This window comes from Molothrus aeneus, chromosome 3 (assembly GCF_037042795.1).
Source record: "Molothrus aeneus isolate 106 chromosome 3, BPBGC_Maene_1.0, whole genome shotgun sequence".
Lineage (NCBI taxonomy): Eukaryota > Metazoa > Chordata > Aves > Passeriformes > Icteridae > Molothrus > Molothrus aeneus.
The window spans coordinates 4,562,083-4,578,721 of record NC_089648.1 but is presented as its reverse complement, the minus strand read 5'-3'; the positions used below and the strand labels follow the sequence as shown (position 1 = coordinate 4,578,721).

Genomic DNA, 16,639 nt, shown 5'->3' with positions numbered 1-16,639 from the left:
ATAAACACAGGGATGAAATCACTGCTCCCCACCATGCAAATGCAAGAAGATAAGTGAGAACTAATTAATCACCTTAAGATGGGAGAATGAAGTTAGTCAATCCTTAATTAATTACTTAATTACTTGCAATTCATTTAACAAATTGAGATTTTTGGAACCTAATACTCAGAGATGCTGACCATCTGAATACTCTACTCATGCACTTGGAATGGTAGCACTTGGCAGATTTGTTGGAGAGAATGTTATTAAATTGGTGATAATCACATTTGTTGAATCTAATCCTGCTTCCTGTGAGCTCAGTCATCACTTTATTTTACGATTTGAAGCCCTTACAATCTCATGGATCACAATGCACACTTTATCAAGGGTGTAGTGTTCACTCATAGAATTTAGCCCTCAAAAAGACACCCAAGCAGCAGTCCCTGTGCTCTGCACTCCTGCCTCTATGTAGTTTTTTGCAGCCTCAATCATGATGTTTAGCATGAATTTCAGTAAGAAAACAGTAGCAACAAATAACCAAAAATCAAAGATCTTGGGCAAGGCAAACTGCCTTTGAGGCTACTCCCAGCCTCTGCAAGTGGGGTTTCACTTTCAGTTGTCATTGGCACTGATGAATTTAAGCACATCTGAAGCCTCGAGCAGTGGTGGAGCCTTAATGCTTACCTGGGACCTTCTGTCCCTCCCTTCCAGTTATTGTTCCAAAGCATTTTGCAAAGGCATTGTCTGTCAAACAAACCCTGAGAGCAGATAATCTTTCTTCAGGTGCAATGTCTTCACAGAGAACATTGCCTTTCCCACATCCAAAGGTTTGTTTGTATTTTAAATCAATGTTTGTATTCTAACAATGTCCATCTTCCACCAAATTCCAATCGGAATTCCATTGGTGTGGTCACTGGTATGTACCAAGATGAATGTCAGAACTTCAGTATGAATTTAGCTAAGTCATAAAATGGCATTAGAAATTAAAAGCTGTTGGAAGTGGACAGGAAAATAAATTAGGATTAATTTAACTTTCTCAGGAGATGAGAATATTTTATTTATGTGACCAATATTTCACTGCATTATGTATTTGGTTCCAAAAAATGTGAAAATGATGATGTGGGTGACCTTGACTGCATGACAAATGGATTTTTTAATTCATTCACATCTCACAGCATCCAGATCTATTATCCAAACTTTTTTCATGTACTGGAACAGAAAATACAAACCCTGCAAGCAATTGACCAGAGAGTGCTACCAAATTGATCAGCCTGCTGAGAGGGTGTTTTTGAGCTGGTGGTTGGTAAAATTCCAGCTGCAAAGTAGGGATCAGGTTTGTGGAATAAGATCAAGTTATTTTAAAGTTATACAAAGCAAAATTCTGTTGGTTTGGGTTTGGGGAGGAGGAATGTCTTTTTTTAATAATCTATTTTGATTAAAGTGGAGAAGTGTGATAAATGGGCACAAGCCATTTAAATTCACCATTAAAATTTTATTTGAGTGTGCAAAAAAGTAAAGCACTGGAAAAAGGAATAAACCAGCTTCAGTCACAGGCACCCCTTGACTAATGTGAAAAACACCAGTCACTTGTTTTTAAGATTTTAAAAGTTTAATAGTAATAAAATGGTTATAAAAATAGTAATACAATTAGAGTAATAATAATTTGGACAATTTGAATTAGGACAATATGAGACAATAAATACAAAGATTGTGGATGTCCAGGTACTTTTTTCTGGGCAGCACAAGCCTGAAAAAGGACCCAACCCACGTTAACAGAGGATTAACCCTTAAAAGCAACAGCCTGTTGCATATTCATACACCTCATACATGATGCATAAATTCCATTCAAACACAGGATTCTGTCTGGGCAGTGTCAGCTTCTTCCTCTGAATCCTGATGGCATCATCCTGCCCCAGTGAGGCAGGAAGAAGTTCATTTCTTCTGATAATGGAGCAATAAATTCCCTTTCTCTGAAAGATTCAGGTGTCCTGTGGCTGCTATCTCAGTGCCAGTCCTTTCTTTAGAAAAAAAAGTATCCTACATAGCAAAGTTTCTATTTTAACATTTTGTTATAACCTAAAACTATATTTAACACACTACTTGAGAGAATTAATACAGCATTACTTTCTAACACAACACATATAATATTCATTTTAATATTTGCAAAAAGCCACTCATAAAATATGCATTTTTCACAACTAATATAAAATTTAGATCTTTAAATCCTGTGAAATGGAGCTGGTTTTTAAATTCCCAAGGTATGCAGCAAGCACGTTTTCCCAGGATTGAGCTTTCTCTGTGTGCCAAATGGAGAAAATCTGACAGATCTCCCTTGAGCTTTGAATCAGCTGGGATGTTCTGTGTGACCCCAGTGCCCAAGATGTCATCTGGGAATGACCTCTGTGTTATAAATAAGAAGCTTCACTAGGCCAATATTCAAGCAGCAATCAATTTATTAATTGATATGGTAAAGTATGAGCAATACAGCGCTGGGTACAGTGGGGGAAGTTTTCCCTCCAACTGCACACCCACAGTTGAGGCTTACAGGTATTTATAGGGGTACTCATCAGCTTTCTCAGCAGTTTCTATTCCCAATTTTTACTCATCAGCAGTTTTTATTCCAAATTCTTCATGTCACAGTTCTATACACTATTGTGATTTAGTTTTTCTCAGGATGTATCCCCAAAGGAGTATCCCCAGATGGTGGTGGTCTGGTTTCTGAAAGAAGGAAGATGAATCCCATCTGGTGAAGTCCAGCTCCCCAGATGTGGGTCCACCTTTTAATTGCAAGGACTATAAATCTCCTAACAGTGGTGTCCAGCTTCCCTTGGTCGAAACTATAAATCCTTGAGTTGATGTTCATCTTCCTTTCTCAAGCTGTTTTTCTCTGTTTTGTTAAGGCATGAGATAAGCATGTTTCCTTTATTTATATTCCAAAGCTGTAGTTTCAAGGGTACAAGCAATATTCTAAAATTATACTTCAAAAGGTTATTATTGCAAAACTCTTTAAGGCTTAGCTACAAGCAAAGAGCAACATCCTTAATGCTTTAATTCCAATGCTCCTAAATCAACTAAGGTTAATTGTGAACAAAAGATAGGTTCAAAGGCCTTCTTCCATGCTTTACTTTCCTCAGTTATTATTAGAATTTGTCTTCATAAGTGTCCCATGGTTGGTTTCCACACATATCACAATCACAAATACACACACTGCCTGTATGTACCTGACCCGAAACACAGCTTTGTATTTCACATCTGGGATTCCAGCAGTGTTGGCTGTGCCCCCCTGGCCCAGCTGGCACTGAGGGCAGCTCCCGCTGTGTCCCCAGGCCTGTCCATCCGCAGCGTGTGCTGGAAAGCCGACAGGCTCCTGGCAGGGACTCAGGACAGCGAGATCTTCGAGGTGCTGGTGAGGGAGAGGGACAAGCCCATGCTGATCATGCAGGGCCACTGCGAGGGGGAGCTCTGGGCCCTGGCCGTGCACCCCAAGAAGCCTCTGGCGGTCACCGGCAGCGACGATCGCTCCGTGCGGTAAGGCTGCACTCGCTTTCTTCATTTCATTACTGCACATGCACCTTAGGTTGTAATGGATTCATTTGACTGGCTGGCCTTATGGTAAGACTCTGTTAAACAATATCCACCCCCTGTCACTGTTGTTCCGAGATTGAGGCAGGAACAGGCAAGAGGCAGGATCGTAGAAAAGGCAAAGAAGGCTTTATTCAAAAGAACCACACGGTTTTTATAGAATGGTATGATAGGTTCTATTCTATTGGTTAACTAACAAAAACATCTTCCTCACACACTGTCCTTGAGAGGAACAGAAAAATGAAGTAGAAAAACACCACCTGCAAATTATTTGTACTCAAAGAGTTATCACTTCTTTCCAACTCCCTAAAATTTCTCACGAGCCGCTGTGAGAAACGCTTGCCATTTCTCTCTCTCTGTCCCATGGCACCCACACCCCCCACCCCCGTATTTTTCTCAGTAACTCTGTTTTTCTCTTCAGTTTTCATATTTGAGTGCTGCACATCATGTAAAAATAATCCGAATTTATGTTCAAAATGCGTTGGATTTATATCTTCTGCTTGTATTATTGATTTAGTCCTGCTGTGTACAGGGGATCTAAATGGGGAATGGTCACATCATATTTCTCTTCTGGTAATATCAAGCAACAAACTTAAAGCCTAAATACTTTGGTCCAGTGTTTTACTCAGAAGATATTTGCCTCAGCCTTGAGTGTTTAGGAAATCTGATCTAAAACTAATTCAGTTAAAATGCCAGAAAATGAGATTAATGAAAATGCTCTGATGTCATAAGGGGAAGTGGAGGGGCAGGCACTGATCACTTCTGTCTGTGACCAGTGACAAGACCCAAGGGAACAGCTGGAGCTGAGTCAAGGGAGGTTTAGAATCAATATTAGGGACAGGTTCTTTCCCCGAGGTGGTGGGGCACTGCCCAGGCTCCCCAGGAAATGGTCATAGCCCCAAGGCTGCCAGAGCTCCAGGATTGTTTGGACAACGCCCCCAGGGATGCACAGGGGGGGATTATTGGGGTGTCTGTGTAGGGCCAGGAGCTGGACTGGTGATCCTGATGGGTCCCTTCCAACTCAGGATATTCTGTGATCCTGTGTTTAGTTACTCCACTTGTGTCTTCAGGCTTTGCAGCAGCGTTTTTAAATTTTGTCTACATATTTGTGGACATGGTCACAAAATCAAGGATGCTCCTTTTCCTGTCTGTGTTAAAAGCTGGCACGTTGATAAGCCTCTGGGGGAAAAAAAGGCATTTTACTGTGTTTAGTTAAGCCACTCTCCTGGCTGTAGAGTTTGGAGGTCCAGCTCAGACTCTTCCTGTGTCCACACCCACAGAGCTGCTGTATGTTCTCACCTGAGCATGGACTCTGCCCAGTGGAAATGATTATTTACCTGTGGTTAAAGAGATGGGGCTTTTCCTGTGTGCCAAAAATCCATCTCCTACCATACACCCAACTTCTGATTCCTACTCCTTCAGATTGCACATTATGATTCACCTCTGCCTTGAGGCTTGCTGCCCAGCTGGGATCTCTTTTTTCTTCCCTTCAGTCTTTTCACTTGCAGTGGTTTCCTATCCTTGCCATCCCTCATCTCATTCTAATCCCAATTAAAATCCAAGTGGCAACCCCACAGAACTGGCAGTTGTTCTCCACAGTTGTGTTTTCTCCCTGCTTCCCACAGGAGGATTATTTCTCTCAGTTTGTGCAATGCATGAGTGGTCTCCTCTGCTGGGGTTTGCCTGCCCAGTGTTACAGACAGGCACAAGTGTCCTGGCAGGGTGCAGGTCAGTTCTGGAGGAAGGGCTGCAGAGCTGGGATTAGCATTGCACTGCCCTCAAGCCAATAAGCCCCACTAAGATGGGATTTCTTGTCTTGAGCTCATCCCTTGGTGGGCAGAGTAATTCAGCTCTGGAGCTGGAGAAGGTGCTGCTGACTCAGAGCCTGACCCAGCTCGTGCCTCTCCAGGAAGCACTGCAGGATCTGTGTGCACATCAAACCTTGATTAATGCTGCTCTTATCACTCTTATCTCTGTTGGAGCAGTTCTGATATCCCTGATGCCTTTGGATGTGCCATTCTCTCAAGTGTGCAGGGATTTTAGTGCCTGACATCACACATCTTTGAGCTGTTTGGGCACTAGAGAGGGTGGCATTTGAGTGCTACTGGGATTTCTTTTAAAGACTATGGCTTCGTGTGAGGAATTCCAGTGAAATGTATAAATACTTTCATTAAGATAAAAAGGTACACAAAAGGATTTTCCTACCATTTTTCTGTAATATTTAAATTGCATCCACAGGGATGTTTCTGTATTGCCCTTCATTGGGTAAATTTTCTTAATATTTGATTATCACACTTTTTTTCAAAGAGTGGGTATGTAATAGAAATCTAAATTGGTTTAGAAATAAAAGTATTTAGTGAGTCAGATGGTATTCTTGTGTCTGGGACGTCTGAATGAGAAGTGGATTTACTGTATTTTTCCCTAACCCAGCTGAGAGAAGTCTCTAGCCAAATATAGGTTTCTAACATTTAAAATTTCCAAAGCAAACCATCTCAACTAGGAAAGCTGCCTCTTCCCTATCTCTTACCACAGGAACAGGGAAAATTGGCATTCTCTAAAGGCATAGAGAATTATTTATTTTATTTATTAAATAAACTCTCATGTTTTGCAATTAGGCTTCCAGAGTATTGGACTGACTTACGTGGAAGCAACATTTTGGAGCAACAGTTGTCTCCTAGTGTTTTCTTCAAAATCTTTCCAAAGCCTTCCTGGTTCATTCCTTGTTATATTAGGATCACAGCTTCTGCCTTGTGAGACTGCAAGATTCTTGATCCTACTTCATGTTTGTCTTTGAAAACAGTTTTAGTGTCCCACATTCATTTATTTCCCACCTTCTTTTCAGGCTCCATCCAAGTTGTGTTTATGCTGTTTATTCCAGTGCCAAGAACAGAACTTCTCCTTTGGAGCCTCTTGTGCTCCCAGTGCCTCCCACCTCCCTGTGCAGAGCCGAGCTCAGTGGCATCCACATCCTTGGTGCCAGTGCCTTCAGTAAAAACAGGAATTGTTACTGTTCCAGAGCTTTTACTGTAACTCACAGTAGGATCTCCCATCCAGCCTGGGGGTTCCTTTCTGGCCAGATTTCCTCTACAACTCCATCCAGTGTCACGTTACAGTTCTTGCACAAATTGCTCTTTTCTCCAGTTTAGCACATAGTCACATCTGCTGGTTCATAATCCACATATTTTACTGAGGATGTAATCAGTACATTACATTGATGACTCTATCCTCAAAACAAAGATAGTTGGGCGTCACAGACATCTTTTATGAAAAATCCTTTTGTTAGGATTTTTTCTCCTGAGAAGCTGAGAGGCCTCAGGAACAAAATGTAACCAATGGTTATCTGCTGCTGTGGAATGCAACAGGTGCATCTGGGGTTGGGCTCATGTGGTTGTTTATAATGAATGGCCAATCACAGTCCAGCTGTCTCAGACTCTCTGGTCAGTCACAAGATTTTATTAACATTCCATTCCTTTCTATTCCTTGCTAGCCTTCTGCTGAAATCCTTTATTCTATTCTTTTAGTATAGTTTTAGTATATAATTTTCTTTTAATACAATATATATCATAAAATAATAAATCAGCCTTCTGAAACATGGAGTCAAGATTCCCATCTCTTCCCTCGTCCTGGGACCCCTGTGAACACCACCACAGTTGGGTACTGTTGACTTAATTTCTCTACCCTGAGAGAGGTCTTATATGCATTTTTCCCCATTATTTCAATTGTTCTTTAAATTTCTAAGTCTTGCAGACTACTGAGATCTGATGGGTAAACCTGTAGTGATTTGGGAAGCTCCTTCCATTCCTTCAGAAAAATATAGGGGCATTATTTGCCTTTATCTTAGGACATAATTTACTGGTTGATTCTTTTTAATTGCATTGATGTGAATGAGGGAATCAATACGCAGTTTTGTCTCCTAAGCCCGTTCAGAGTTAGGACAAGAAAGTCTTCCCTGTGGTTGGAATGTTGATGTTCCCTGAGTGTTGCATTCAGTGAAAATTTCACTCTGAGCTGCATTGACCCTTCCTGTCCACAGAATCTTCATTTTTATTATTCACTTTGGGGATTCAGTCAAATAAGTGAAGTGTGCAAATAACACCAAATGATGATGTAATTGAGCTTCACTCTGTTTTCTTCTACCGCAGTTGTGTTCAGGTTGAAAGGAGCTCAATCCTTTACACAATATTAACCCAAGGGGTGTGTGCAAATGATTTTCCCAGCTGAGTTAGACCTTTGGGGTTCCTCTTGAAGACACCCAAATCCTGGGCAGTCAGGAAAAGCCTCCTCCTGCTTTCCCTTCCCTTTGGGGCAGGTTGTGGAGCCTTGCTGACCATGCCTTGATCGCTCGCTGCAATATGGAAGAGGCCGTACGGAGCGTGTCCTTCAGTCCTGACGGATCCCAGCTGGCACTTGGGATGAAGGATGGCTCCTTCATCGTCCTCAGAGTCAGGTAAGATGAAAAAACACGGGGTATCTTATCAGAGGAAAAAGAAATAATGATTGCAGATGCATCCATATCCCTTTTGAAAGGTGGCAGTTTGGCAAAGAGGAGAAAATCTATGCTTTAATAAATTTCAAAATATTGGTTCTTAGGAATAATGTTGATAAAATTTAAGATTTTCAAGTTTGGCTCTTTTCCTATAGTCTGAAGTTATACAGGTGTTTAGTGAGAAGAAAAATGCATGAAAGAGAAAACATAGTTTGGAGAGGGATCTTCTTCACTGATGGTTTAGTTCCTGTCATACACATACCAGGCAAAATAATTGGTGATCAAAAGACATTTTTAAGTATTTTCAAGATAAACCTGAATTCTGCTTTTTGTGTAAGTGGAAAGCCTTTTTCTACATGGCTGCATCTTGAGCATTTTCTGTCTGAAATGGAGGGCACACGAAAGCAGGTAAAACCTTAAATGGGCCATAGAGTGAAATAGCCAAACCTCCAGCATGATTTCAAAACACAACAGCTGTTTTAATTGATACCTGGAAGAGTTTACCCCCTCCTGACTGTTCTCCTTATGTTTGCCAAACATATGCTTAAAATACTTGGAACTCCAAACTGATAGGAGGGAAAAACCTGGGAAAACCCCTATAATGCTCTGCTTGAATGACTTTAACAAAACTTAAATGAGCTGTTCATGTTAATTTAAAAGCCTTCCCACTGACTATTTTTCTAAAGAAGTTAATCATCTTTGTCTCCCAGTAATCTTGTCCTTGTTAATTTGTCTGATGCCTCCTGGAAATCTCTGTCTTGGGTTAGGAATGCTTCTCCTTTCAGGACCCTGCTTTTAACAGTACTGGGTGTCAGGATTTAAAAGATACACTTACAAAACGTATCTCAGTAAAGTACTGAAGTACTAGCAGTGCTTCATTAGAGCAGGTGAGAGAATGAGGAATATTGTGGACAGGCAGAGTGATTTATCTGTTGCTTAAAAAAAGTTTAGAATCAATGCTTCTCCTTTCAGGACCCTGCTTTTAACAGGGCTGGGTGTCAGGGTTTAAAAGATACACTTACAAAATGTATTTCAGTAAAGTACTGAAGTACAAGCAGTATTTCATTAGAGCAGGTGGAGAGAATGAGGAACATTCTGGAAAGGCAGAGTGGTTTCTGTCTGCTGCTTCAAAAATGCTTAGAAGCAATGAAGCAATAGGAAGTTATCCATGAAAAAAAAAGGATATTTCAGGTGAAATTTAATTTCTGCTGTGTAAATTATTCACTGCATCTATGTTATCTGTGGCTTGCAAATTGCTGGGTGTGCAGCTGTCACTGTCCCCTGTGGCCTCTGCAGGGACATGACCGAGGTGGTTCACATCAAGGACCGCAAGGAGGTGATCCATGAGATGAAGTTTTCCCCTGATGGCTCCTACCTGGCTGTGGGCTCCAACGATGGGCCCGTGGACATCTACGCCGTGGCCCAGAGATACAAAAAGATTGGGGAATGCAACAAATCCTCCAGTTTCATCACCCACATTGACTGGTCTGTGGACAGCAAGTTCCTGCAGACCAACGATGGTGCTGGAGAGAGGCTCTTCTACAAGATGCCCTGTAAGTTTACAGCAATTAAATTTTGATTTTGGTTGAAGAGAACACCACAAATATGATACAAATATTACAAGTGAAAGTGGAGTTTTCTGGCTGGAACATAGAGAAATACCCACTGCTTGTTTTTTCAATATCTTCAGCTTTAAGGAAAAGCTGTCTCTGCTGTGTACATTACATTTTTTTTCATAGCAACTTTTGCAGCTTGACTCACTCTTAGGTAACTACCAAAGCCCCTCTGTCCCTATTGTCCTTCCTTGATGAATGATTCCTGTTAGTGATCAGAATGTTTTTAAGAATGTAACTAAAAATAGAAGAACTGTTTGAGTCAGCTCGAATTGCTGATGTTCTCAATGTAGAAGCTTGTTGGTAAGAAACAACACTGATAACTAATTGACTTATTCTCACTCTTATTTGAGAACACTTTCTAATATTTAGAGGAAGCTTTTTCAGAAGAGAGCTTCAGAAATAAAAATTTGGGCTCTTTGGAGCTAGTTTGGCAGCCTTCAATCAACTCTAAAACAGCCTCTGTAAGTAAAAAGTACCAGTACAGAATGGCTGACTGACCAAATACTCACATTTCAGGGACTTAATGTGGATGAAAAACTCCTACTAGCACATGAGCATGATTTAAAATTGTGTATTATTAACCTTCTAGCACTTGAAAGTGTTCTAGGAACTCATGCTTTTCACAGTACTTCCTACTGAAGGCATTTCTTTGGTACATTTGGAATTATGAAGTTTTTCCACTTTTGTATGTTTTTATCATGCCAATCCTAATTAGCATACTAATTCTCATTAGTATTCTAATTATTTCTAATGCAGCTGCATTAGAACTCCTCAGATGTGTGCTGTCCTCAAACACTACAAATGAGAGATTATAGTAATTTAAAGGAAGATTGTGACTCTTCTTAATTGAGGTTAAAAATTAATTACAACTAGAACACACAGATAAATATGATGAAAAGAAACAGAGTTTCTAAAAAGCAGATGATGAAATTGGTTATTCACCTGCACATTTTCAGCTGGGAAACATCTAACAAGCAAAGATGAGATCAAAGGAATTCACTGGGCCTCATGGACCTGTGTGATAGGAACTGAAGTGAGTGGAATTTGGCCAAAATACACAAACATCACAGATGTCAACTCTGTGGATGGGAATTACAACAGCTCCGTGCTGGTGACTGGTGATGACTTTGGCCTGGTGAAATTATTCAGATTTCCGTGCCTAAAGAAAGGTAGGATGGAATTTTGTATGGCTGAAAAATGCAAGATTTACCTCAATACTGTATCAGAGTATTTTCTAATGGTGGCTTTTCATTCTGGTGTAAAGTTCCAATTAGTGTGTGCACAATTCCTGTGAGTATTAATGGATACAGAGAGCAGACTTTAACCCTCTCTCTACAGTTGTTTTCAGAAGTGTTGAGAATGTGTGGCTGCTTCCTCAGGATTTGCACTGTGCCAAGCATAAAGCCAGCAATCCAAATCAAACAACCTTTTGCCTTTCTGTGAGCTTCAGTGTTTAATTTGATATCACATCTCAGTGTATTTTCAAAATTTGTGTTTGAGGAAAAATGTAATGCATGTGTTGAGTTCACACTGGCACTCATGGCCAGAAAGGTGAAAATTAAACCTTGTGTGTGTCTGGTACTTCCTGCCACGACTGAAGTACTTTTCTGGCAACTGAAGATATTGCCCATATTATTTTATGCCTTATTTTTATATCACAATTACTTTTGTATCACCATATCAAATGAAGCATTTGAGTATTTTTTGCTTTTCAGATTTCACAAATGTATGTTTCTATTCCCAACCTAACTTCATTAGTTACAAGGTTAATTTTCCCCTTACATACCAGCAGTTCTCCTGTTGTTTTCAGGAGCTAAATTCAGGAAATACGTTGGCCACTCAGCCCATGTCACCAATGTGCGCTGGTCCCACGATTTCCAGTGGGTTTTGAGCACAGGAGGTGCTGATCACTCTGTTTTTCAGTGGAGGTTTGTTCCAGAAGGGATAACCAATGGCATCCTGGAAGCCTCCCCACAAGGTAAACATCATCTCTGTTCAAGTATTTGTTAAATTATATCAGCACAGAATGCAGCACTGCTGGAAGAGCTCTTATTGATTTAACAGGAAGAAAAAAAGTGATAATTCTTTGGAATTGCATATACTCAGCATGTTTGGGACATTGAAGCTGTCAAAGACAAGCCTTGCTTTGGGCCACATTAAAAGCTGCTGCAGTCTGCAATATTTGTGTCTGGGAATACATAAAAACAGCATTCCTCAAAGTGTGTGAAAGAAGACTTTTAGAGGGACTGGATAATTAAATTTTCAACCTTAGCCATCTAACTTGCATTCAGAAGTTGCACTACACATTTAATTGTTTAATTTTAGTTTTCAATGCAATCTCACGTATCTCAACAACAAATTTCTCATATTAATGCAGTAGCTGTACTTCAGATATTTTTCTTGTTATAATCATCATCTTTGTAATATCCTACCAAAGCCATATGAACTGTGTCATGGTGGTTGCTAAAATTGGGATTCCCTGCAGCAGAAGGGCAAAATTTCACTCTGTACATGCACAATTTGGTAGATTATCTAAATTACAGCAAATATTTTAAGCACAAAGAATGATCAGTGAACACTTTTATTTGTCATTTCTGTGTGTCTGCTCTCCAGACCCTGTTTTGAAAGCAGATTTCTCTGATGCTGGAACTGTACCAGAAGCTGCTCAGTGATTTTGCTTCTTTCTGCCACCTTCCTGCCCCGGGCAGGGAAACAGGAGAGACAGAAATGAAGCCTGACACATTCAGTCAGCCCCCATGACTTTTCCAAGCTGCTTGAGCTTCCAGATTTCTTGAATACTGCTTTGCCCATAGTCTAAATTATATAAAAATGTCACATACTATTTTCCTGTGATTTTATGTGTTCAATATATAGATTTTTAATTTTTTGTTTTTAAAGCAGAGGGTGGTGTTGATTCCTACAGCGAGGAATCAGATTCAGATTTATCTGACGTGCCAGAGTTGGATTCTGACATTGAGCAGGAAGCTCAAATCAACTATGACCGCCAGGTGAGTGCGAAATAACTCCCAGGGCCAATTACCTGGCAAGTTCCCATCAGTGTTCAGCAAAGAGAGGAAGTTTACTGCTGACTCATGGGCTGCTCTCAGTTATTTTGATGGAATTCAGCTGATTATGCAACCAATCTACATAAACCCTTGAGCTGCAGATGAGAATTGGAAAGGGTTTGGAGAAAAGAATTTAGAAGTGTTTTGGGGGTTAGAAGGTGATGTTTAAGGTCCCTCCCAAGCCAAACCACTCTGTGATTTGGACTCTGTTTACAAGTGAACCTGGTTCCAGGAGCTGTTGTCATTGAGAGTTGAGTGTTGCCTGTCCCCTTGTCCAGTGAGCTCTCAGCTGCAATGGGGGAAGGTCAGAAATTCCTCAGAGCAGGACTGGGATCTTGTATTAAGAACAAGTTGGTTCATGTTGATTTAAGGGATTGAATGCTTTCTGGGATGTGGGAAGTTCACCTCTAACATTGCAGGCTTTAGGCAAGGGCATCCTTTATCTTTTCACCTCACTTTCTAGACTACAATAAATTGCATAAGTCCTTCTGCCAACAGCTTCTTTCACCTGTTTATTACAGAGATCAATCATGAATGACAAATGAAAGAGATTTTGCCAAATTCTCTCCCTTCCCTTCCATTCACTCCCAGTTTCACTGGAGTGCTGGTCATTCTCCTCCTCCCCTCCTCGCCCTGATTTTCCATCTGTATTCAAATCAGTCATCATCCTCCTTCACACTGTCTGTGTGTCAAAAAGGACATCTGGGTTTAAAAACTATAAGTGACAATATCATTGCAGGCAGTTCAAGAGCAATATTCCAAGCAGGTTAATGCATGGAAAACCAGGAGCATCTTTAAAATAGCATCTCTCATGGAAAATGTGAGACAGCCCCAGGCAGAAGCTGCATTTGGCATTTTTTTAAAGGAAATAATTGACAAAAGCACAGGGAAATAAAAACATGCATCTTATTTTGAGAATTGGGGTTTGGTTTGGGTTTTTTTCTTTTTAATAATATGGCTGAAGCAGCAGAGAGGATTCTACATTTTGAGATGCATCAGAACATGATGCCCTAGTATTTTATTTCACTGAGTTTGTTTCTGTCTTTTTCTTTCTTCCAAAAATCCAGTGTTGCTTCTTGGAAGTCAGGTAGATTTCTGTGGGAGTGGCAATTTCATTGTTCGTTTGTTGAAGAAATATAGGCATAGAAAACAGACACTAAAGCTACTAAAGCTACATTTCAGCATTGAGATGGATTTTGTTTGGGGATGCCTCAAACACCTTTAGTATCTCCACAGAGTTTTAGCATTTCTAAAGTGTTTAAATAGAAAGTATTTTGTGTCTTTATAGATCTGTAATTATACTTTGGGCTTGTGGACATGTTGGCAGATCACTGAAGTGCTTTTGGTTCCTGTGTATTTCACCATAATCCTGAGATAGAAGCAGTTCATGCTCAGCTTTGAGCTTGGACACTGCAGCACAGATGGAATTAAAAAACACCTGGACACTCCCAGTCACCATTTGCATTGCTTTTCACTAAGTGACACTGGAATCTTCTAGAAAGAACGCACTCTGCTGCTGCTCCAGATTGCTGTTCTGGGCCACTCAGACCAGGAGAATTCATTGTTCAGGAAACTTTATTATCATCTGAAGGCTGGGGACAATAGTGCCTGCCTCTGCATTGTAACCACTCTACATCACATTAGCATATATTACATTTCATGCTTAAAGCCACTTTCACTCACATATACAAATATTCAGAAAACCAGAGACGTGCAGTTAACGTTAGCATTTCTTCTTTAGGTTTACAAAGAAGACCTACCTCAGCTGAAACAGCAAAGTAAAGAGAAAAACCATTCTGTGCCCTTCCTTAAGAGAGAGAGAGCGCCTGAGGACAGCTTGAAGCTGCAGTTTATACATGGGTAGAGTAACATCAAATAATATTTGCTATTTCTGAATGACTGACATTGCTGGGGTGCTCTAACAACTCTTACCAGAGCATAAGCAATGCATTTTTGATGCTTACCCACAATTAATTTGTCATTGTTACTGGGGTAATTCTTAGAATATCAGATACAGATTTTCTATTTTCAGTTGTATTTCAGGCTGGGTGGAGCCCTGAGCAGCCTGGTGCAGTGGGAGATGTCTCTGCCTATGGCAGGAGGTGGAGCTGGGTGATCCATAAGGTCTCTTCCAGCACAGACCATTCCACGATTCTCTTTGCTAAGGAGCAGGGGAAGCACTGATAAATAATACATCAGTGTTGAGTTTTATGAAACTACATTTTGTACTTGTTACTCACTCACCTGGTGTTTCCTGGAGTCTCTGTTAATTGCTTGTGAAACTGTGATTTGTTCAAATGCCTGATGGATTTCTGCTCCAATCCAATTCCTCGTGGAGCTTACCTGGACACAATTCTATGTAAAAGATACAGCCTTTTTGTGAAATCAGTGCTGATTTAGGAATTGAGTGCAAAGTAACCCTTGAGAAGATCCCTTAATCCCTGCTCTTGGTGGGAGCAGTGTCTGTGATACTTCTGAGCTCGAGCTGTCCCCTCAGGACTCCTTTCTTTTAACACACAAAGGATTTGTAGCTGTGGGGCAGCCATGAGGTGTTCGGTGTCTGCTGCAGGTACAGGGGCTGTGACTGCAGGAATAGCCTGTTCTACACCCAGGCAGGGGAGGTGGTTTATCACATCTCCTGCAGCCAGGTGTTCATTTGGTGTCTGCTGCAGGTACAGGGGCTGTGACTGCAGGAATAGCCTGTTCTACACCCAGGCAGGGGAGGTGGTTTATCACATCTCCTGCAGCCAGGTGTTTATTTGGTGCTTGCTGCAGGTACAGGGGCTATGACTGCAGGAACAACCTGTTCTGCACCCAGGCAGGAGAGGTGGTTTATCACATCTCCTGCAGCCAGGTGTTTATTTGGTGCTTGCTGCAGGTACAGGGGCTATGACTGCAGGAACAACCTGTTCTGCACCCAGGCAGGGGAGGTGGTTTATCACATCTCCTGCAGCCAGGTGTTTATTTGGTGTCTGCTGCAGGTACAGGGGCTATGACTGCAGGAACAACCTGTTCTACACCCAGGCAGGGGAGGTGGTTTATCACATCGCCGCTGTGGCCGTCGTCTACAACCGGCAGCAGCACTCGCAGCGCCTCTACCTCGGCCATGACGACGACATCCTCAGCCTCAGCATCCACCCCATCAAGGACTATGTGGCTACTGGGCAGGTGGGGAGTTCAAAGTGATAGCAATAATGGCTTTGTATAGAATTAGGAAAAATGCCATTCTCTTCTTCCTCACATGGATTGTTTCCTCCTATATCCGGGCAAACTGAGTGTTGTTTCCTATTCCCCTGCTGAAACTGTTGGAGGTGATTATGAAACCATTCCTATGTAACATAAACACTGCCAGTCTTGTGCTGTGGCCTTCAAAAGTCTTATATTTACTTTTAATCTCTCATGTAAAATTCAGCACCTGTATTTTATCTCCTTCCTAGAAGGTTTTGGACTTCCATGACTCAGTTGCAGTATTTTTGTACTGTAGGAGCTTTCAACAGCCTTGCTCAGATAAAAGCTGATGGGCACTTTCCTGATATCTGGTACTGAATATGATGTATTCAGTGTGTACATATTTCAAGACATCAGGATAAATGATACCATGAATACTGATCGTTTTAGAGACCATCCACTCATATTTCTCTGAATGAGAAAATAAATCCTGAAAAAGATAAAACAGGGCAAATTACAAACCTCTGTAGGGTTTTAAAGATATGATAATGCTAATTACTGTTATTGGTGTGCTTTGAACTTCTGTGGGCAGAGAGCCCAATTAACCCTCTGATCTAGGTTGGAAGAGATGCTGCTATCCATGTTTGGGACACCCAGACCCTGAAATGTTTATCATTGCTCAAAGGCCAGCACCAGAGAGGAGTGTGTGCACTGGATTTTTCAGGTGAGCCACAGCCTATGTT

The 16,639-nt window shown here is 41.1% G+C and overlaps 1 protein-coding gene across 3 annotated transcripts in view; it reads left to right on the top strand.

Annotated features, from left to right (window-relative positions):
• EML6 (EMAP like 6) overlaps positions 1-16,639 on the top strand; it is a 93,191-nt gene that overhangs the window by 38,719 nt on the left and 37,833 nt on the right. For 2 of the 3 annotated variants that reach the window (XM_066546061.1, XM_066546060.1), the window contains exons 7-15: positions 3,306-3,507; positions 7,871-8,008; positions 9,344-9,600; positions 10,620-10,832; positions 11,474-11,641; positions 12,565-12,671; positions 14,470-14,588; positions 15,710-15,896; positions 16,515-16,620. In XM_066546061.1, the coding sequence (XP_066402158.1) occupies positions 3,306-3,507; positions 7,871-8,008; positions 9,344-9,600; positions 10,620-10,832; positions 11,474-11,641; positions 12,565-12,671; positions 14,470-14,588; positions 15,710-15,896; positions 16,515-16,620 (1,497 nt within the window). Of the gene's footprint in view, positions 1-3,305; positions 3,508-7,870; positions 8,009-9,343; positions 9,601-10,619; positions 10,833-11,473; positions 11,642-12,561; positions 12,672-14,469; positions 14,589-15,709; positions 15,897-16,514; positions 16,621-16,639 lie in introns of all 3 variants that reach the window. The other variant, XM_066546059.1, reaches the window with a different exon arrangement.